The sequence below is a fragment of the Giraffa tippelskirchi genome, chromosome 13, assembly GCF_054371585.1.
Source record: "Giraffa tippelskirchi isolate mGirTip1 chromosome 13, T2T-mGirTip1v1.2.pri, whole genome shotgun sequence".
Classification (NCBI taxonomy): domain Eukaryota; kingdom Metazoa; phylum Chordata; class Mammalia; order Artiodactyla; family Giraffidae; genus Giraffa; species Giraffa tippelskirchi.
Genome location: NC_137287.1, coordinates 106929718 through 106951633, shown reverse-complemented (window position 1 = coordinate 106951633; position 21916 = coordinate 106929718). Strand labels below are relative to the sequence as shown.

At 46.5% G+C, this 21916-nt stretch overlaps 1 protein-coding gene across 17 annotated transcripts in view; it reads right to left on the bottom strand.

The window, feature by feature from the left end:
• The window catches only part of CNBD2 (cyclic nucleotide binding domain containing 2), a 62778-nt gene that overhangs the window by 21880 nt on the left and 18982 nt on the right, over window positions 1-21916 (bottom strand). For 9 of the 17 annotated variants that reach the window (XM_081560044.1, XM_081560039.1, XM_081560033.1 and 6 more), the window contains 5 exons: window positions 19132-19185; window positions 12129-12292; window positions 7675-7831; window positions 7004-7155; window positions 5108-5246 (listed from right to left, as the gene is read on the bottom strand). In XM_081560044.1, coding sequence (XP_081416170.1) covers window positions 5108-5246; window positions 7004-7155; window positions 7675-7831; window positions 12129-12292; window positions 19132-19185 — 666 coding nt within the window. Of the gene's footprint in view, window positions 1-5107; window positions 5247-7003; window positions 7156-7674; window positions 7832-12124; window positions 12293-19131; window positions 19186-21916 lie in introns of all 17 variants that reach the window. The other 8 variants (XM_081560041.1, XM_081560034.1, XM_081560038.1 and 5 more) reach the window with 3 other exon arrangements.

Below are 21916 nucleotides of genomic sequence, written 5' to 3'. Positions count from 1 at the left end.
TTGCAATGCTAGCAGAAATTATGTTCTCCAACTTTGCCCAGGCCCCAAGGACACCCAGCCGCTCAAGGCCGATTTCTCCCTCTAGTGGCAATAAGAGTAAACTATAGGAGTTGGGACAACTGTTCAAACAGCTGGCCAGGTGGGAAATAAAAATGAGGAAAAAGAGCAGTCCCTTTAGAGGTGGCAGGAGCTCTTCAACTCCAGCCAGAAGGGCCACACTAGAATACACCCTGGTATTGCCTGATCTTCTGAGTATTCTAAATAAGCCAGAAATCAGAATTTTCATGTATTATAGAATCTTCACATTAACAATTAAATCAGGGGTTTTGCTTCTTTTGCCTACTCAGGCTTCTCTAGTTGTGGCTCCAGGGCTGCAGAGTGTGTGCGCTCAGTAGTTGCGGTGCAGGCTTAGTTTCCGTGCAGCATGTGGGATCTTAGTTCCCCAACTAGAGGTCGAACCCACCTCCCCTATATTAGAAGACAGATTCCTAACCGCTGGGCCACCAGGGAAGTCCCATAAATTGGGTTTTAACACAACACTGTAAGGGACTAGTCTACTAATCTGCTAGTCAAGGGGCCCTCTGCCTGCTGTCACTTTGTGACATCTATATCAGGATTGCACAGAGTCGGACACAACTGAAGCGACTTAGCACACAGGTTGGCCTTCAGGGCTCTCCCCTACCAGTTCCTCCTCTAGGCCCTCTCCCACCTCTCCTCACATGACAATAGGATTCTCCAAATTTACCAAACCATTCCCCCCCTCCACTGGCAAGGACCTCACCCTCATCCTCACCCTCCTCTGGGTCAGATTCTGTGCATTCAATCCCCCTTCAGTGTTAAGCGTGTAGAGGCCAGAAGCCAAACACTGTTTCCCAAGCTCCCCTGCTGCTCAGGCTCTGGATGTGATTTTTTTTTAAATTATTGTATTTATTTATTTTTGGCTGTGCTGGGGCTTTGTTGCTGTGTGTGGACTTTCTCTAGCTGCGGTGTGTGGGCTTCTCATTGCAGTGGCTTCTCTTGTTTTGCAGCACAGGCTCTCAGGTGGATGGGTTTCAGTGGTTGTGGCACATGGGCTTAGTTGCCCTGCAGCATGTGGGATCTTCCCGGACCGGGGATCGAACCTGTGTCCCCTGCATTGGCAGGCGGATTCCTAACCACTGGACCACCACGGAAGTCCCTGGATGTGATTTAGCCTCCACCAATCCAATGAACCTGGGCAAGGCTTGGTTATGGAACTGAGGGACATCCACTTTGTCAGTGGAGACAGTGGTTGTAGATGTGGCTTCCTAAACTTGGCAGGGGCAGCAAGTATCAGGGACAGTCCAGTTCTGGGTTCTGATTTGAAGCTATGTGGGAGTCATTTTCAGTCCAGAGCCTGTTTATTCAGGTCTCCCCTCACTAGTAAATCTGTTAGCCGTTTAACATCCTGCTTACAGTAAATCCCTTTCCTACTTACACTAGCTAGACTTGACTGTTCTCTGGGACTCAACACAGAATCACAACACAAACACACTCCTAGTGACGCTCAAACAGCTGGCTCTTGGGTCAAGTGTATGCATGTCTATACATTTTACTGTTATGAAGGGTGCGTTACACACAATTTATAAACAGTAGTAAAATATACCATACTCTTATTGGAAATTCCATATAGCCAATTGATTCTCACAGAATGCTTTTGTTGATGTTGGCTGAACTCATATGTCTGTGGCTAGTCTGTACTCACAATTCAACCGTGATTTGACAAACTAAGTTACATGCCAAACTACTCTTTTCCCAAAATAATTAATAAGTCTGACTTGTAATCTACTGGTAAACTATTTCTCACCCTATTTCTCATATAAATTATATTCATTACACTGAAACCTCTTTTAGTTTTAACACTATGTATATTGACTTTCCTGGTGGCTCAGTGGTAAAGAACCCACCTGCCAATGCAGGAGATGCAGGTTTGATCCCTGGGTCAGGAAGATGCCCTGGAGAAGGAAATGGCAACCCACTCCAGTATCTTTGCCTGGGAAATCCCATGGACAGAGGAACCTGGTGGGCTACAGTCCAGAGGGTCACAAAAGAGTTGGACATGACTTTGTGACTAAACAACACTATGCATATCATAACTTCACCTCTTCATCAATGATATAACTTTTATGATGAATCTATGATGAGTCGTTCTTAAATACTGAAAAAACATTTCCTTAATTTTGTTCTCTTTACAATGTAACAGCTAGAGACCCAGCCCACTGTGGAATTTAACCTGTATTATAAATATTTTCTATATAGCTTTCTTAAGACAGTCAGCAAAGTCATAAATCAAGACCTGACTTAAGAGTGTCTGCCTATTTCCATTGCATACATACTTACACTATGGCTGATTTTCAGCTACCAGTGGGAAGTCACTGAACACGGAATTGAGAAGAGATGTGCACAATGGTTTAATTTCCACCATATGGATATGACAGGCAAAAGTAACCTCAAGAGCATAGATAATAGTTAAATGCATTAACGCTCAGGAATGATACGTTTTTCAGTATTAATAGCCTTGTTTTCAATATAATATATTTAATTGTAATTAAATAAATTCCTGAGAACTCAACAATCAGCTCTCACAGGCCAGGAGGAACCAGCTCTAGCACACAACCAATTTGACCCCTGCTTTTGTCTAAGGGCCCTATATTTCAAGGCTCATCCCGCATCTCACCTTCTCCAGGAAGCGCTCCTGAGAGCCTTCAGCCTTTAAAGAGTTTCCTATCCTGCATTCTTATAATTCACAGAGTTTGCACTAATTGCTTGGTAACTGGAACTGACAATTTTGTTTGTCTACACACAGAATCTAGTGGAGAATATATATAAGGAGAGAGAACCAGCCTTTTCCACCTTTGTATCCCTCCAGGGCCTGAACCAATGTGTCATGACCTTGGCAAAAACTTGCCAAATGAATGTGTTGGTTTAACATGTAAACCATCAGTATATAGGAGATACTAAAAGTCCAGGGGCAGAGTTCTGGCTCTGCTACTTACTAGCTGGGTGGCCTTTCCTAAGGCATCTTAGCTTCAGCTTCCTCAACTGTAAACTTGGAATAATAATACCTTCCTGGTAGAGCTCTGGTGAAGATTTATGGTGGAATGGTACTTGATACACAGCTATTCATCAAAGCACTATTTGAAACAGCAAGTGTTGAGATAACCTAAATATCCATCATTTAGGGAACTGGTTAGATAAATTAAAATACAACCATACAGTAAAATACTATACATGTGTTAAGAGAGAATGAGTAAGTGCTTTAGGTACTGATATGGAACAACCTATAGAAATATAAATGAAACAGCAAGGTGCAGAAGAGTCTGTATAGGGTGATGTGACTTATGAAACAAAAGGAAAAAACATACACTTGCATTTGCCTGTGTACACAGACAACGTGTGCAGAACAGAGATATAAGAAACTGGTGCCAGGAGTGGTCTGTGAGGAGGGGTAGTCTGGGGAAGAGAGGGGAACAGGAGACATCACTCTTGTGAGTATTTTGAATTTTGAACCACGTGAAGTACTACCTATTCCAAAGTAAACCAAAACAAGATTAATGATGCTAGTAGAACTACTAGCACAGGAGTGAAGAGGCCCTCCCCTGCAAAATGGTGGTTTTGATGATGAGGATGTTGGTGGTGATAATGAGCTACTTAGGGGTTTGAGCAGAGTCAACAGTTGACAGAAAGGCGGACTCAAGTCAATCCCAAGCCCCAGCTTCTGGGCAAAGGAGCCTTGGGGTCAGATAGACCTGGGTTCAACCCTGCCTCTGTCCCTCATCAACTGCATGAAGTTAACAAGCCACTTAACACCGTCCCTTCCGAGTCTACAAAACGGGAATGATGACAATAGCAACATCCTTTGGTTACACAGTAAACACACAATAAATGTTAAATTTTCTTTTCATTATCAACCAACAGAGAAGTTGGCAAAGGACATAAAGCAATTCACAAAATACAAAATTTAGATAGTAAACAAATAGGATTAATCTCATTAGTAGTCAGAAAAACTATATAAGTTAAATCCTCAAAGAAGTAGTAACTGTACCTATTAAATTATTGCAAAAGACAAAATTTAGATAGTAAGCAGGATTAATCTCGCTAATAATCTTAAAGTATATATAAGTTAAATCCTCAAAGAGGTAGTAATTGTCACCTATTAAATTAAAAAAACTTTTGAAAGAGTGACTGGCAGAGGTTGGTAGCACTGGCAAAGCTGTATGTTGCTAGGAGCTAGAGAAAGCGGAGCCCTCCTTCTGGAAAGCAATTTGCTCCAAGAGTCAAAAAAATGTGATTCTAAGAAATACCGTTTTTGAAAATCTATCCTGAAGTGATGAGCTCATTTTCCCCTCTTCCTGGAAAGTTTTATAATATGGTCATTATCACTTTCATAATTTTAAGATTTTAATTTTTAAAAGTGATCCGGAATCCTTAAAATTCAAGAGCCAAATGCATAATTTAAATATGTATCTGTAATAAACACATATATGAGCTCAAGGAAAAGAGAACACACACACCCCCCACACCCCCCCCCCCCCCCCGACACCTACCTTCTTTCTAATGGAACAGCTCTGTATCTTAACATTCACAGATACCCTCTCAGGGTGAGAGGCCAAAGTGCGTCCTTTGCTCTTTTAAACTTGGACCTGTATACATCCTTAGTCGCTCAGTCGTGACTCTTAGCGACCCCATGGACTGAAGCCCATCAGGGTCCTCTGTCTAAGGAATTTTCCAAGCAACTAGGATGTGGGTGCTCAGAAAAGGATGTGTTGGGACTTCCCTGGTGGTCTAGTGGTTTGGAACTTGCCTTCCAGTGCAGGGGGAGAGGCTCAATCCCTGCTCAGGGAACAAAGATCCCACATGCCTCATGGCCAAAAGAACAAAACATTAAAAAAGAAAAGAAACAGTATTGTAACAAATTCAATAAAGACTTTCAAAAAATGGTCCAGGTCAAAAAAAAAAAAAAAAAACTTAAAAAAAAGAAAAGAAAAGGATGTGTTACAAACCAGGGCTCCACCCGGTCACCTGGCCACAGGCCGTTAGATTAGCCATGCTCTCCTTAGCTTCACCACCCCCACCCCAGGCCTCTCACCTCACAGACAAATATGATGGAGGACGATTCTATAAAGTCCTTTGAGATCAGCTGCCCGTAGGAGAACTTCTCTACCTTCCCCAGGACTACGAGCTTCCAGAGCCTCTCATCGGACCAGGAGTGAAACAGGTCCATCTTCCTGAGGGGAAAAGCCCGTGAGACTTCCTCACTGTCCATCATGGCAGAGGCCTAGCATTTAGCGACTCCCGGAAAGGGAGTATGTGCTGCTGCTCTGGCAAAAGCCCGAGGTGGACGATTTCGCACCCGTCCTGCTCGCTAGCCTCGCCTGCAGCCAGTCTCCTGTCACTTGTCCTTTGCTCCCCTGCCCTCCAACTGCTCCCCTCACTGCGTCTCAGATGCACTGAGGTATTGGGGCCTTGCTTCCCTCACTTTCGATCCTCCCTCCAGAAGCTTCTCCCAGCTGAATCCCCCGCTAAGCTGGCTACCACTAAACTGCTCCCATTCCAAGGAATACCCAAGAGTTCCTCACTTCACTTCTGGTCCTCAGCCCTGGGCCTGCGGGTGGGGGAGGTCAGGACCCTCTTCTTTTGACCTGTTGGTGCTCTGTGGTGGAAGGCCCACCCCGCAATGACCACCCCTTCTCTGACCTCAAACCTAGTATACCATCAATCACGGGCTTGCCTTCCCTCACAGGTGGCCCCACCGGGCTGCTAATAAGCATCATAGATCTTTTCTCAGTTCCAAATTATGAGCTCAGAACTCGGATGACTCAGGTCTCAAGCTGGGGGTTGGGACAGTGAGCTCCGTCAGGGCATCAAAGGGGAACAGGGTCGGCACCGTGTCCAAGGAGGAGAAGGGTCTGGAGACAGGAGGAAAGCCAGGCCACCAGAGAAGGAGCTCCTCCTGGGCCAAGACTGGGCCACACACTTCCCATGAACATGGCACTGGATTCTTACAATGACCTCGGAGAGAGGAATCCTGATCTCCACGTTCCAAGGCAGGAGACAAAAGCCCAGGGAAGTGAAGTGACCTATCGAGGGTCCTGTGGCAGATAAACCTAAGAGCTGCGATTAGAACATGGCCCTATTTTCCTTCCACTGTATGAAAATATGAACCGCCCCTCCCTTCAGGACTGAGTCCGCCCTTGAAGGGCTGCAGCCCCTTCATGCGGGTGGCACTCTCAGCTCCAGCCCGCAGAGGCCAGAGCCCTCTGCTCATGACGCTTCTCTCTGCCCCTGCATCCCTACAACCTGTATTCTCAATGCCAGCGCAGATGCTGCAATTGATTTTCACTCTTTTCCTCAAGGCAAGGAACTCAAGATAATTGGATGAGCAGCTGCCTGTGCCTGGCACTGTGACAACAGAGAGAAGATGATGATGAAAAAGGCAGGTCTGTCCTTGCCACTGAGCTGCTTGCTTACTGTCTGATGGCGCAAGAATTACAGCTTGGATGGGGCTTTAAGGAAACACAGGGTGTGATGGAAGCACTGAGGGAGCACTCACTCTATTCTGGGGTGCAGGGAGGTGGCCTTGGTGAGGGAGGCGGGGCAGTGAAGCCCTGGGACTTCTAAGTCAGACATTCTGGACACATCACCATCCTGAGCTTCACTTCCTTCACTATAAAATGGGGAGAATGAGAAACAACACTATGGGACTGAATGTTTACCTTAGATTAAGTGGGTGGTACAAAGGGCTGAGCACCCCATCTGCCCAACAAGTGTGCAAAGCATGTTATCATCCCACTAAGAAAGGGATATTTGAGCTGCGACCTGAAGGTACAGTAGGAGTTTGCTAGACAGAAAAGTTGAAGTTGGGTGGGAGGTAGGTCCCAAAGAGCATTTCAGGCAGAGAGAATGGCACCCAGTGTTCCCCACCAGGCCGAGGACAAAGGTACCTAATAAACACAAGGAGGAGGATGTTGGCTGGTAGAGTTACCTAAAAAATTCAAACCGAAGCTGAGCATCCTTTTTAACTTCTTGGTCCAGCTTATTCGCCAGGAAATCCTCTCGGTCGACAACCAAGAACTCCGTTTCTTCCATACAGACCACGGTGGCCCTCCTCACTGAAGAGGTGAGAGAGCCCATTTCCTGTTGATGGACAGGAGCACAGGCAAATGAGAGGCACCCCGAGCTTTCTGTCTGCAGCCTCGATCACCTCTTCCCCGCTTCCATCTCCCCCCAGAAATCTCTCCTCCCCAGAATGCAGGTTCCCTGGTCCATCCTGTGTCCCTGCTCACTCCCTGCTGCTGTGGACCGACCACCCCCCACACACACCGCCCCCCCCACACACACACCATATGCTGCCTGTGGAAAATGAGGCAACCAGCTTGACCAAGGCAGGGAAAGGAAGCTGGAGAGGCCTCGCTGAGGGTTCACTGCATCTCTGGGGGTTACAGAGGGAACATACTCCTTAAAACATCACAGATGAAGTGGTCAGACTTGGACATTACTAGGCCCAACTCAATCAGCATTTGACAGGTGAGGGTATGGTGACCCACAACAGGGCAGGCAGCAGAAGGCAGGACCGGGCCTGGCCTGGAGGTTCCACCAGGAGTCCTGTCACCCCCAACCCCACACCAGGAGGGCAGACCCTTCCCCTGTGCTCACCCCGAAACAGCTGCCCTTTTGCAGCAACGTCGGGTGGGGATCCAGGAAGGCACTGCTGCCATCCTCGTCCTCCGTCATGGCCACCGTGCCCAGGTAGATAAAATAAAAGCTGTTGCCCCTCTGGCCCTTCTTGATGATCACACGCCTGCGACCAAACCTGGGGAAAGACCATGGCCAGTTGGTCTGGTAGCAACACACAGTCTCTGCCAGGAGGAGATCTAGATGGTCTGCTTTTTGTTCTGGAGTGTGAAAGCACAGATGGGCTTCCCAGGTGGCACTAGTGATAAAGAACCCATCTGCCAATGCAGGAGACCTCAGAGACTCAGGTTTGATCCCTGGGTCAGGAAGATCCCCTGGAAGAGGACATGGCAACCCACTTCAGTATTCTTGCTTGGAGAATTCCAAGGACAGAGGAATCTGGCGGGCTACAGTCCATAGGGTCGCAAAGAGTTGGACATGACTGAAGCAACTGAGCATGCACGCACACCTGAAAGCACAGATGGGGCTGGAGGGACCTCAGAACTGCCCAGCCCCAGCTCCATCAAGCTTGACCTCTTCACTAACACGTGTCTAGTTCCCACCTCCATTAGACGGAAGCTTCAGGAGAATACAGCCTTTGTCAGTCTGCTTAGGCATCTAAGTAAATGCTCAGTGAATGGTCACTGAATAAATGAATGAACAACTCCTGGAAGCAATAGATGAGTAGCTAAATGATTAAGAGCACTGGCTTTAGAGTCAAACTAGGATCCAAATCCTGGTTCTGCCCTTAGCTGTGTGATAGTAGGTGACTCATATCCCCTCTCTGAGCCTCAGTTTCTCCTGTCTGTAAAATGGAGATGAGCATATATAGAAAGAGATGGATAAATGGATTTATTATGATCCCTAACAGCTCACTACCCAACTGAGAACTTTTAGAGCAGAGGTAGCCAGGTTCAAAGCAAACTAAAAGTTCTTAAGCTCAGAAGAGGATAGTTTGTATATTTCAAATGCAAGTTCAAACCACACCTCTTTTAATATTTATTCATCCATTCAATAAGTTAGACAAATACCAGTGGTGTCTACCAGGCATAGTGATAAAGGACACAAATCTTGTTCTCAAAATTACAATTAAGTACAGGAAGTAAATAAGATTTTAAAATGCTTTAAAATGAGAATTCCCTGGTGGTTCAGTGGTTAGGGCTTCACACTTTCACTGCCTGGGTTCAGTTCATGGTCAGGGAACCAAGATCCTGCAAGCTGCAAGGCATGGCCAAAACAAAATCACTTTAGGAGAGGCTAATACAGAAGCACAGAGGAAGGGAACTTAACCCAGTTTAAGAAGACCAGAGAGGGCTCTAGGATAGTGAGCGGAGTCATCCAGGGGGACAGAGAGATGGAAGAGAGTCCTAGGCAGAGGGACCACCATGTCCAAAGGCACAGAGATAGCAGGAAGCCTGCACATTCAGAGAAATAACAGTAAGCTCCAGCAGAGAGGACAATGTACAAACCAGAGGCTTTATCAACAGAGGAAAGAGGAGAAGGCCCAGGTAACAGTGACTAGATTGGAGAAGGCAGGCATATTCAGCCAGGAAAGAAGACTTTGGGGATAAAAGAACACAGGCCAGCCTTTATTCCAGGGTAGACCCTCAGAGATCATCCAGCTCACCCAATATTTGGGGGGTGAAGAAAGATATCGCTTATAGCAGACATGTTTCTTTTTTTTTTTTTTGCTGTTAAGCATCTGGTCACCTTTTTCCACCAGCTGATTTTTGTTTTTGTTTATTTTTGGCTGTGCTAGGTCTTTGTTTCAGTGCCTAGACTTCTCATTGCAGTGGCTTCTCTTTTTGTGGAGCATTGTGGAGCATTCTCATTATTGTGTGCTTCTCTAGAGCACTGTTTCAGTAGTTGTGGCGTACGGGCTTAACTGTTCCACGGCATGTGGGCTCTTCCTGGACCAGGGATCCCACACAGAACAGAGACTGTCCACTGCATTAGCAGGCAGATTCCTTACCACTCAACCACCAGGGAAGTCCAGCCCTGATTTTACTTTAGGGGAAACACCTTTTCTTGACTCTCAGGCAATCAGAACATCACTGACCAATTGGTGATTCAAGTGAGGTCAATCTGGTTCGGAAAAACTAATCCCAAGGCTCTGACTTAACTGGGAAGAGTTAACTCCTTTTCCCAGTGGACTGAATTGGACAGATGGAAGCTTGGAGCTGTGGCTGTCGTAGCGGGCTGGCTACCATGAAGAGGGAGTCTCAGCCAGAGACCCTCCTTTGCATTCGTATTTGCATAAGCTGCTTATGCAAATCAAGTGCCAAGAGATGGAGAGAGACAGACACAGACTGTGGGTCACTGGTGACACTAAGCCCCTGGATCCAGCTGAGCTTGAAGCCGGAGGACTATCCTAGGACTTTTCAGATATATGAGCCATCAACACATTCCCCTAGGCTGGATTTTCTGTCACTTTCTAGTGGAAGAATCCTATTTGATCTGCTAACCCCCAGTCCCAAAAATAACAAGCAACCAGCAGAGAGCTTTAATAATCATGACCTCCAGGTTCACAAAAAACCTGGAGATTTCATATTATTGTCTTCATTTCCCCCATGGGAACTGTAGGCTCAGGAAGGTTAAGTGACTTGCCTGAGGTCACACCAGGGCAGATGGGACGTTAAATTCCAGAGCTTCTAGGCCTGTGATTCTTTTTCTTTCTGTGACACCATTTTGCCTGCTATTGAATCTTACAGTTAAGACAGCAGTGATACCCTCTCCTCTCCACTGGACGGGAACAAAGAAGATGGTTTCCCCTGCCTGCAATGTCCTGTCTACAACTCCACCTGTCAAATCTACCTGCTCAAATGCCACCTCTTCTGTGAAACTCCCTTGGCCACGTCAGCTGGAAGGTTACCTCCCTTCCCTGGCTTTTATTATCTGTGAGATGGACCCTGCATTGGTAATGAAGGGTCCATTTAGTTAGTGGTGGTTATACACAAGACTGTGACCTTTATGAAGGAAGATAGAACACAAACCTATAGTGAGCTTACATTTAGATTTTCAAGACAGGTCTTACCTCAAATATTCTACTAGGCTGCCCCCCTGAGGCCACTGAAATTTCCTGGAAATAATGTGGAAATACCACAAGCACCTCTTAGGCTTCTCTACTACCAGGGATTTACTCGGTCCTTTCTTTGTGTCATGGACCAACTGACAATCTGGTGAAAGCTTCACAAAACAATGTCTTAAATGTATAAAAGAAAATATAGCCAAAGTACAGTTAACAAAAACCTAAGCTTGTGATACAGCAATATATCTGCCTCTTTCTTAAGGCATTGCAAAACAAAAGCTAGCAACAAACCTAATAACTACCATCTTTTCAAAGATGTGATAAATGTAAATTGGCTTTTGAGAAATCTGCAACAACTTAAATATGTGATAATATCTCTAAGTTCTTTCGGTAAAAAAAAAAATTATATATTGGTTTGTTACCTACATTCATGACTGAAGGAAATTATAAATTTGAGAGGGTAATGAAAAAACAAATAAAATATTTTTCTCATCCAAGTTCACAGACCCTTGCACTAGTTGTTCCTACCTGGATGAAGTGCCTCATTTGTGATCCCTTCTGGCTTTTAGGACCTGAATTTGAGTCTCAGCTTTGCTACTTATTTAGGGGGTGAAATCAGATGAGTCATTCCCCCCACTTTGCTAACAAAGGTCCATCTAATCAAACCTATGGTTTTCCCAGTAGTCGGGTGTAAGAGTTGGACCATATTAAGAAGGCTGACTACCAATGAACTGATGCTTTCAAACTGTGGTGCTGAAGAAGACTCTTGAGAGTCTCCTGGACAACAAGGAGATCAAACAGGTCAATCCTAAAGGAAATCAACCCTGAATATTCATTGGAAAGAGTAATGCTGAAGCTCCAATACTTTGGCCACCTGATGCAAAGAGTCAACTCATTGGAAAAGGCCCTGGTGCTGGGAAAGATTGAGGGCAGAAGGAGAAGGGGGCGACAGAGGATGAGATGGTTGGATAGCATCACTGACTCAATGGACATAAGTTTGAGCAAACTCTGGGAGATAGTGAAGGACAGGGAAGCCTGGCATGCTGTAGTCCATGGGGTCGCAGAGTTGGACACAACTAAGCAACTGAACAACAACAAATTCCCCCCCAACCCTGAGCTTTAGTTTTCTCATCTGAAGACAGAGAGAATTGGACCATATCCTTTCTGAGGTTCTAACCAGATCCTCTCCAGACTCAGTAGCTCCTTAATTCTGAGCAGATTCTCAATAAATGGCTGAGATACAGTGTGCTGTAGTCATAACGGTGAGCATGAAGGTGAAACGACAGATGGTTTCTCACAGCTGACACCTCACAGAGGGGCTGGTGGACCCAACGTGGCCTTCACAGCCAGGCCCTTCTTGCCCAGCCCAGTCCCAGCCCAGGGGCCAAGGGGCAAGCCCCTCACTGACCGTTCAAAGCGCATGATCTTGGCCAGGAGCAGCTGCAGGGGCTCCGAGTAGTTCCGGTAACTGTCCAGAACCTGCAGGAGGTTGCAGAGCGACTGGATCTCGTGCTCTGCCCTCCAAGAGGGCTTCTTCTGCGCAATCTGAATGGCCCTTGGAGGGAAGTGACCCTGGGGGGAGAGAGAGCCAAAGTGATGCAGAGGACCCAGCAGTTGCCTCCAGAGGCTGGTGGGCAACTCCCCACACTCCTGCCCCTACCCTTTCCCACTCCCAGTGGCTGACACGTGATGAGTGTGCCCTGTGTGCTGGGCATCGGGACAGGCATCTTACACACACCATCTCGCTGCATCTTTGCCCAAAGAAGCATGGCGTGATTATTATCCCCATCTGACACATGCAGACACTCAGGCAGGACTGTGACCTAGAACTGCCACATGCCAAGGCCTGTGTCCCCAACTACTGACCAAGAACTGCTCCCATTCACTGACCTCACCAGTCAGTAATGGGGCTCCCTGGGCCCACTCGACACATTGCACACTTCAGTCAAGGGAGACGTCCCTTGCCTCAGCCTGTACCTCAGCAAGCCTCAGGAGCCTAAGGAACAAAGAGAACCTACAGAGACTCTCAGCTAACCCTCCTGAACCAGGACTCATGGACCAAGGTGCGGGCAAATCCAGGCCTTTGCTCACCACTCCCACCTGCCAGGAAACAGTGCTGTGATATTTATTTGTATGTATTTGGCTGCACTAGATCTTAGTTGTGATGTGTGGGATCTATTAGTTGCGGCATGTGGAATCTAGTTTCCCAACCAGGAATCGAACCCGGGCCCCGTGCCTCGGGAGCAAGGAGTCTTAGCCACGGGACCACCAGGGAAGTCCCAGGAGAAAACCTGGACTCCTGCCACAGCCTGGGGCCCCCTGTGGTCTAACTCCCTACCTGCTGACGGCCCTCCACCTGTACCTCCTGCCTCTCTCCTTCATTCTCTAGTCCCCACCCATCTTTTGCTTGAACCCAGCTCACTCCTGTCTTTCAGTTTTTGCTTGGGCTGTTTCCTCTGCCTGGAATGTTCTTCCCCTGGATTTTCACAAGAATATGGCTGCCACCTCCTTCTCTAGTCTGCTCTCAGCTCATATGGTGTCACATCCTCAGGGACTCCCTTCTGGGTCATCTGAGCTAAAACAGCAGGGCCCCTCCCAGCACTCTGTAAGCTCAGAATCATTTTCTCCAAAGCATTTAATACCTTCTGAAATGATCTTACCCTTTTTTGTTAAAGTAAAAGAAAGTGAAAGTCACTCAGTCGTGTCCGACTCTTTGCAACCCCATGACTACCAGTCCATGGAATTCTCCAGGCCAGAATACTGGGGTGGGTTAGCCTTTCCCTTCTCCAGGGGATCTTCCCAACCAGGGGATCAAACCCTGGTCTCCTGTATTGCAGGTGGATTCTTTACCAGCTGAGCCACAAGGAAAGCCCCCCTTTTCCTTCAACCCCATGGACTGGAGCCTGTCAGGCCCCTCTGTCCATGGAATTCTCCAGGCAAGAATACTGGAGTGGGTTGCCATGCCTTTCTCCAGGGGATCTTTCCGACTCAGGGATTGAACCTGGGTCTCCTGCATTGTAGGCAGATTCTTTACTGTTTGAGTCACCCAGGAAGGCTCTTTTGTTAAGGTGTATATTATGTCATTTTCCCACCCTAAACACACACACACACACACACAAATCTTGAACTCCATTGTCTAACATGGTAGCCAACAGCCACATGTGGCTATTTAAACTAGATCAAATTTAAAAATTAGTCCCGGGCTTCCTTGGTGGTCCAGCGGTTAAGAATCCACCTTCCAATGCAGGAGACACGGGTTCGATTCCTGGTTCAGGAAGATTCCACATGCCCTGGAGCAACTAAGCCTGTGCACCACAACTACTGAGCCCACGCCCCAGAGTCTGTGCTCTGCAACAAGAGAAGCCACTGCAGTGAGAAGCCCACGCATCACAACCAGAGAGCAGTCCCCACTTGACACAACTAGAGAAAGCCCAGGCACAGCAACAAAGACCCAGTGCAGCCAATAAATGAATAAATAAAATTAAAATAAAAAAATTAGTCCCTCAGTCCCACTAATGACAAGTGCTCAATGGCTACATGAGTCTGCTGGCTGCTATACTGGATAATGCAGACTACTAAACATCTCCGTTGTCACTGAGAGTTTGGTTGAACAAAGGTGTTCTAGATATAAGCCCCAATACAAACACAATAAGGACTTCATGGTGGTCCAGTGGTTAACACTTCACCTTCCAATGAAGGGGGTACGGATTCAATCCATACTAAGATCCGAGCTAAGATTGTGGCCAAAAAAAACAAAAAAAAATGCAGACGCAATATTGTAACAAATTCAACAAAGACTTTAAAAATGGCCCAAGTGAAGAAAATCTTTTTTTAAAATAAACACAACACTGCCCTCCTCTACCTTGTTTACCACTCTTAGAATGTCTCACCTGTAGTGGACACTCGATGAAATAAAATATTTATGGAAGTAAGGATGAATGTCAGCATCTTACATAACAGCAACTGTCTTGAAGCAAAAGGAAAATGGGTCACGATGAGAATTCTGGTCCTCACACCAGGAGATCTGAAGCCACGCACATCCACTCGGAAAGGCAGTGTAGCACAGTGGTTAAAAGAGCACAGGCTTGGGTACCAGATGTTGGCTTTGAACTTGGTCCTGCTACTTCCCAGCCAGCTGTGTGTCCTGGCACAAGTCTCTTCTCCCAGAGACCCAGTTTCCCTGTCTGATAATAACAGAAACTATATGGGCATACCAGAGTTAATGTTGTCAAGGGCTTACAACGTGCCTGATGCAGAGCAAGGGTTATGGAAGTGTCACAGTCTTTTTTATGGTCCGAATCCATTCCTTCTCTCTTACTATCAATGACCCATTAGGACTTCTATTATAGGGTCTATTTATGGCAAAACACAGATGCCTCTGGCTTCTATGAACCAGGCTCACTTGGGGCGCTAATTCCTCCAGCAAATCGTTGTTACCACCCTCAACCCTTGAGACCCCCTTCTGTGGATTCCTAAAGATTGTTATTTAACTTTCTGAGTAAGTTCCATCACCTTAACTCCTATTAGCTCCTTAAGGGCAGGTGCGAATGTTACAGTCATCCTTGTTCCTCATATCCATTCGGGTGGGGCGGGGAGAGGTAGACTGGTTCCAGAACCCCTGTCAATACTAAAATCTGCTGTTGCTCAAGTCCCTCCCTTAAAATGGTGTAGTATTTGTATGTAGTATTTGTAAATCATTTCAAGATTACTTAAAATACCTAACCCAATGTAAACCCTACGTAAATGTTGTAAATACAATAAATAGTTACTGCCTGCAACTATTTATTCCAATTTTGCTTTTTGGAACTTTCTGGAATTTTCCTTTTCTGAATATTTTCTACCTATGGTGGGTTGGATCTGAGGATGTGGAACCTGCTACAAAGATACAGGGAGCTGACTGTATTCCCCACCACAGACACAGACCGAGGCCTATCTAAGGAGCTCAAAAAAATATCTGCAATGAAGAAGAGGAAGTATCACTCAAACACAGCCCTGTTTCTCAAACACCATTTCTCAGCACTGTCAATTTCACTCACTTCAGGCCAGCTATTCCCTCACTGTGGTCCTCTAGCTCAGCAGTCCCTAACCTTTTAGCCATCAGGGACTGGTTTTGTGGAAGACATTTTTTTCACAGACCAGGTCAGGGGGATGGTTCAGGTGATAACGCAAGTGATGAGGACTGATGGGGAGTGGCAGTTGAAGCATCACTTGCTCGCCCACCACTCACCTCCTGTTGTGTGGCCCAATTCTTAACAGGCCATGGACGGTAACGGTCCCCAACTCTGAGGCTGGGGACTCCTGCTCTAAAATACAGGAAGGATAAAGGAAAATAAGAGGGGCCATCTATAATCTCACCACACAGAATTAGCCATTAACATGTGGCACTTTTGCATGTGTGTGTATGTGTGTGTGCTCAGTCGTGTCTGACTCTTTACGACTCCGTGGATTGTAGCCCACCAGGCTCCTATGTCCATGGAATTTTCCAGGCAAGAATACTGGAGTGGTTGCCATTTCCTTCTCCAGGGGATCTTCCCGAGCCAGGGACCAAACTCGCATCTCTTGCATCTCCTGAATTGGCAGGTGGATTCTTTACCACTGTGCCACCTGGCATTCTTGCTTCCTGCCTTTTTCTTATGTATAAGTAAAATTTTTGAAACTAACACAATATAATGACTATTTTCCATTAGAAATCAGAACAATAGATAGTTAAAATCCCCTCGTACCATGTCACACCTAACCCAGACCTGCTCTCCATCACTGGAATTAACCATTTATATATGCTATTTTTTTATTATATTTATTTTTTACTGTGCTGGGTCTTCACCACTGCGCGTGGGTTTTCTCTAGCTGCAGTGAGCAGGGGCTATTCTCTAGGTGTGGTGTGTGGTGGCTCGTTGCAGTGGCTTCTATCGTTAGGGAACACAGGCTCTAGGGCTCCAGAGCTCCAGTAGTTGTGGCTCCTGGGCTCCAGAGCACAGACTCAATAGTTGTGGCACACGGGCTTAGTCGTTCCGAGGCATGTGGGATCTTCCCAGATCAGAGATTGAACCTGTGTCTCCTGTATTGGCAGGCAGAGTCTTTACCACTGAGCCCCCTGGGAAGCCCTATATATATTATTACAAACAATATTTGATTTTATACATGTGACCACACCAGAGTATGTATAGAATGATTTTGGTTTTATTTACATAAATGTTAAGACTGCTGACATTATTTATGCAACTCGCCTTTTTTTTCACTCAATGTTTTTTTAAACTATGCTTTAGATACGTGCTCGTTGTTTCCAGTGTCTCACAAATGCTATAATAAATGAGTCTGTGATTCTAAGCCTCGATAATTCTTAAGATTTTTTTGAGAAGCTTTGTGTTAGTAGAGTCCTAATATGGACTATACTGAAGTTTAGTTTTCAAGTGTTATCCTGAGAGACAGCTTATATATGTATAAATATGTGTATCAGCTTGATTGATATACAATTTTACATGATTCACCACTGAAAGTGTCCAGATCAATTTTTAGTTTAGTCAGAGTGGTACAGATATCACTACAATGGATTTTAGAGCCTTTGAATCACCCTAAAAAGAAACCCGGTACCCATTAGCAGTCACTCAAAGGACAGGTTGGATGGCATCACCAACTCGATGGGCATGAGCTTGAGCTAGCTCTTGGAGATGGTGACGGACAGAGAAGCCTGGCGTGCTGCAGTCCATGGGGTTGCAAAGAGTCGGACACAACTGAGCAACTGAACAACAATAACAAAAGGGCAGGTTTTTAAAGCAGGTCTTTATTCTCCATCTCTGTGTTGGAGACAGAGCCAGAGAGGCCTTGCCTATAAGGTGGACTTTCCCTCTGCATTCTCCTCTCTCCCTCTGCTGCTATGCACAGAATTGCCTGCATCTCTAGAGCTCTGTGGTCCTCAGAAAGACCCCTAGTTTCTCCCATCTGAAGGGCAAAACTTGGGTAACATTTCATGGCCAGCGTCAGATACTGGCTGGTCTTGAAATCTGAAGAAACTCAGAATTTGGATGAGTTACTGTGCTTCATACATAATGGGACATGAGAAATTAGATTATGCCCCGTGGAGGCAGGCAACAGAAGCCACACTTTGGTTCCAAGGGAGGAGAGGGGAGCAGAGTGATCCAGGCGGTCCTGTACCCGTTAGAAAGTTCTGTGCTCCCTGCTCTTCCTGAGAGGAAAACCAACATGGCTGCTTCCGGCCAGGGTTGAGTCAGGTCTACGGGGGTGAGAACTTCAGATCTTTCCTATAAATAGAGAAGCCCCTTTAAAGTTGACATTAAATTTCAAATTTTAATGTAACATATAGGATTTGTTGGAGAGAAGCTGGGAATATAACAATGCTTCAAATTTGGAGAACAAATCACACAGGCCAAGTCACATCATGCTGGGAAAGATAGAAGGCAGGAGGAGAAGGGGACAACAGAGGAGGAGATGGTTGGATGGCATCACCGACTTGATGGACAGGAGTTTGAGCAAGCTCTGGGAGATGGTGACAGACAGGGAAGCGTGCTGCAGTCCATGGGGTCGCAAAGAGTCGGATACTGCTGAGCGATGGAACAACTGAACAACAACCACAAAGTCATATGAAGGCATTCCCTCCTCAGGTGGCCACCCAAGCGCAGGTCAAGGACAGATGTGCCCAGCATCTCTCGGAAAGTTTGGGGAGTTCACATACAGGTCAGGGCTTCTCCTGCCTCACTGATTATTTCTCCTCTGTCTGCAACTCTCACATCCTCTGCTTTGCCTTCCACTCTTTCCCACTGGTCCAGGCGCAGGAGATCTCCCCTGCTGGTTTGGCTCAGCTATAAACCAACAATGTGGATTTCCCTGGTGGTCCAGTGGTTAAGAATCTGCTTGCCAATGAAGACAACATGGGTTCGACCCCTGGTCAGAGAAGATCCCAGATACTGCGGAGCAACTAAGCCTATGCACCACAACTACTAAGCCCATGCTCTAGAAGCCTCAAGCTGAAACTACAAAGCCTACGTGCCCAGAGCCTGTGCTCTGCAACACGAGAAGCCACCGCAATGAGAAGCCCATGCACTGCAACTAGAGAAAGTCCACACACAGCCAAAAATAAAATTAAAAAGTAATAACAATAATGAAGTAAAAATTTAAAAATAATGAATATTGAAAGAAATAAAGCAACAATGGGTTCAGGGTAGGGGGTGGGCTCATAGTCTTGGGATGCCAGAACTGAAAGGGACCACTGACAGCAACTATTTCATAGGTGAGGAAACTAAGTGGCTAGCCCTGAATGGCACACTGGGTTGGTAGCAGAACCTGGTCTGAATCCAGTGGTCCTGATACCCAGCCCAGGGCTTCTCTGAGGCTATGATGCAGAAAAAAAAAAAAAAAAAAATTCCCAGCAGAAGGTCAGAGCTTTCTATACATACCGACTCTGCAACGAAGTCCATAGTATCAAAAGTGATTCGGCCTTCTTTCTTCTTCTGGAAAAAACAGAAACAAAAAAAGGAGAGGAAGGAGAATCAGCCAGACTGCTTTTAGAATTTTTCACTGAGACCCTTCTGCATACCTAGACCACCATGCAAGGCAGGCAGCCTTGGGAAATGGCCACTTCTGCACAAAAGCCCAACTCTGCACAAGACTTGGGCCCAGAACTGACAATATGTTATTACGGAGGCAGAGAGAGAAAAAGCAGGGGTGGGGAGAGGGAAAGGAGGATAAAGAGAGAGAGGAGAGGAAGCCAAAAGAGGAAATAGAAGCAAAAGAGAAGGGGAGGGAAGTACAGTAAGTCCCCTACATACGAATGAGTTCCATTCCAAGAGCACCTTTATAAGTCCAGTTTGTTCCTAAGTCCAACAAACTTAGCCTGGGAACCCAGCTAACACCATTGGCTGTATAGCGCTGTACTGTAATAGGTATATAATACTTCCCACACAAATAATGCCTTAAAAACAAACAAAAAAATACAGAAAACATTCTTAATTTGGCAGTACAGTATCTTGAAAAACACAGTAGTACAGTGCAACAGCTGGCACACAGGGGCTGGCGTCGAGTGAACAGGCAAGAAGAGTTACTGACTGGAGGAGGAAGAGGAGGTGGGAGATGGTAGAGCTGAAGGATGTCAGCAGTAAGAGACAGAGGGCCAGCTGCAATTTCACTCACATCTGACATTGATGAGATACACGTGTGCATCTTTGAAAGTTCGCAAATTGAAGGTTTGTTTGTAGGCAACTTACTGTACAGAAGGGGAAAAAAAGAAAGAGAGATAAAAAGGAAGAAACAAATGAAGCCTACCTTCACTAAGTGCCGATAGCAAGCCAGGCACGGCTTATCTTATTCCATTTCATCATCACGACAAAGCAGAGAGTATTGAGCAGCCCCACTGGGGACTTGAAGTGGGTGAAGGAAGTTGCCCAAGAATCACACAATGAGCAAACGTCCTGGTCTAAAGGATGGCCAGGAAGAAGAGGTGTAGGAGGTCTTAGGGACGAACTACTCCAACCCTGTTTCCTAACAGATGCAGGGAGGATGTGGAAAGAGTAAAGAAAGGGGCAGAGAAAGAGGGAAAATGCTAAGATGGGGGGGAGAAGAAGGGAAAACAGGGACAAATAAGGCCGTGACCACCCCTGGGCCACACTAGGGAAAGTGGAAAGTGAAAGTTGCTCAGTCAAGTCCGACTCTTTGTGACCCCATGGATTATAGTCCATGGAATTCTCCAGGCCAGAATATTCGAGTGGGTAGCCTTTCCCTTCTCCAGGGGATCTTCCCAACCCAGAGATGGAACCCAGGTCTCCCGCATTGCAAGCAGATTCTTTACCAGCTGAGCCACACTAGGACCCTCATTCATTTCTCTTAGCACACCTCACTCCTTCCCCAGAGCCCACTTGGATCCCTATCTTCTCCCTCCATTTATAGTTTGTGCATCCATCTGGTGCTTCTCAGGGAGGCTGCTGAAAGAAAGATGTGGTATTCAGAGAGATCAGGACTCAAATATTTCACTGAAAACCAGTCTATGGCTCTCTGCCCGACGCTACTCCCCAGCCCACCGGGTTCCCTGCCTGGAAGCTGTATGACCCCCATAGGCTGACCCTGAGAGGCCTCTGCTCCACTCAAGGCCATCTGGACAGGGCAACATTGTTAAGTTTAGCCTCCCATGCCCCTAATGACAAGCCTGTCATCTGGTCTTCAGCTTCCAGCTGCCCGGGCATCACCGCAAGTCCTCTGGTAACCCAGAGACTCCTGGTCTCCAGGGCCCTTCCCTTCACCACCGTGTGACAGCCTGCACCAGAATGTTCTTCCTGAGGTTACGATTCTCCTACTCTATCCCTTCTCATCTCAGGGCAGAATCTGGCTGCAGACTTGTTGGCAGCATAGCATAGCACAGCATCTTCAAAACATGTGAATTTGAATGTCTTTACACGGGGCAAACCCCTCTCCTTCAGCTGCCCCCAGGTGCCTACTTCCTGCTACATCTTCAACTCGGCCACAAATGCACAGTTACATTACCTGCTGTCCCCTTAGAAATCAATCTAAGACACTTCCCTGTCCCCCATCACCACCCCTCTGTGACCCTCTCCTTGGCTGCTAGCCTTCAGAAACCATGCTGGGAAATACTTCTGAGGGAATCACCAGATGTAGGGGGGGAGGCGGGGCTGGGTCTAGTCACTTTTGGCAAACAGGACTCTGGGTAGGGTTTGTCCAGGAACTGGATGAGGAAACTTTGGAGCCCTGGATAGTAATGAACACACCTTTGGGGACCCAGAACAACTTAACAGAAAAGTCATCTTTTTTGAGCCAAAAAGGGACTCAGGATCTACCGCTGGGATAAAATATCTGAAATTGAGATCTTCTGGAAAATCTAGAAAACATGGTCACCAGGGTGGCCCTGCAAACATCTTCTTCTTGTCCAGGTAGAGGGACAGAACAGAAGGAAAGAAGGCAGACGAGATGAAGTTGGGAGGTATGTGGGAAATCCTGGCTCCATTGTGACTCCCGGGTTTTTTCTGGCTGTTTTGATCGCCCTTGGAAGGGAGATGGCTCCTTCCCCTCTCCTGATGCTTCTCTCCACGTGGAGGGAGTTGTACTAGCAGAATATGACTAGCCCTGCTCCTTTCACATTGAGAGGGAGTAACTTAAAACTCTCTGGTGAATTTGAAAGAAGAAACAGACCACGATCACCCCCACCTCCCTCCCCTTCAAGCCCACGGTCCACTC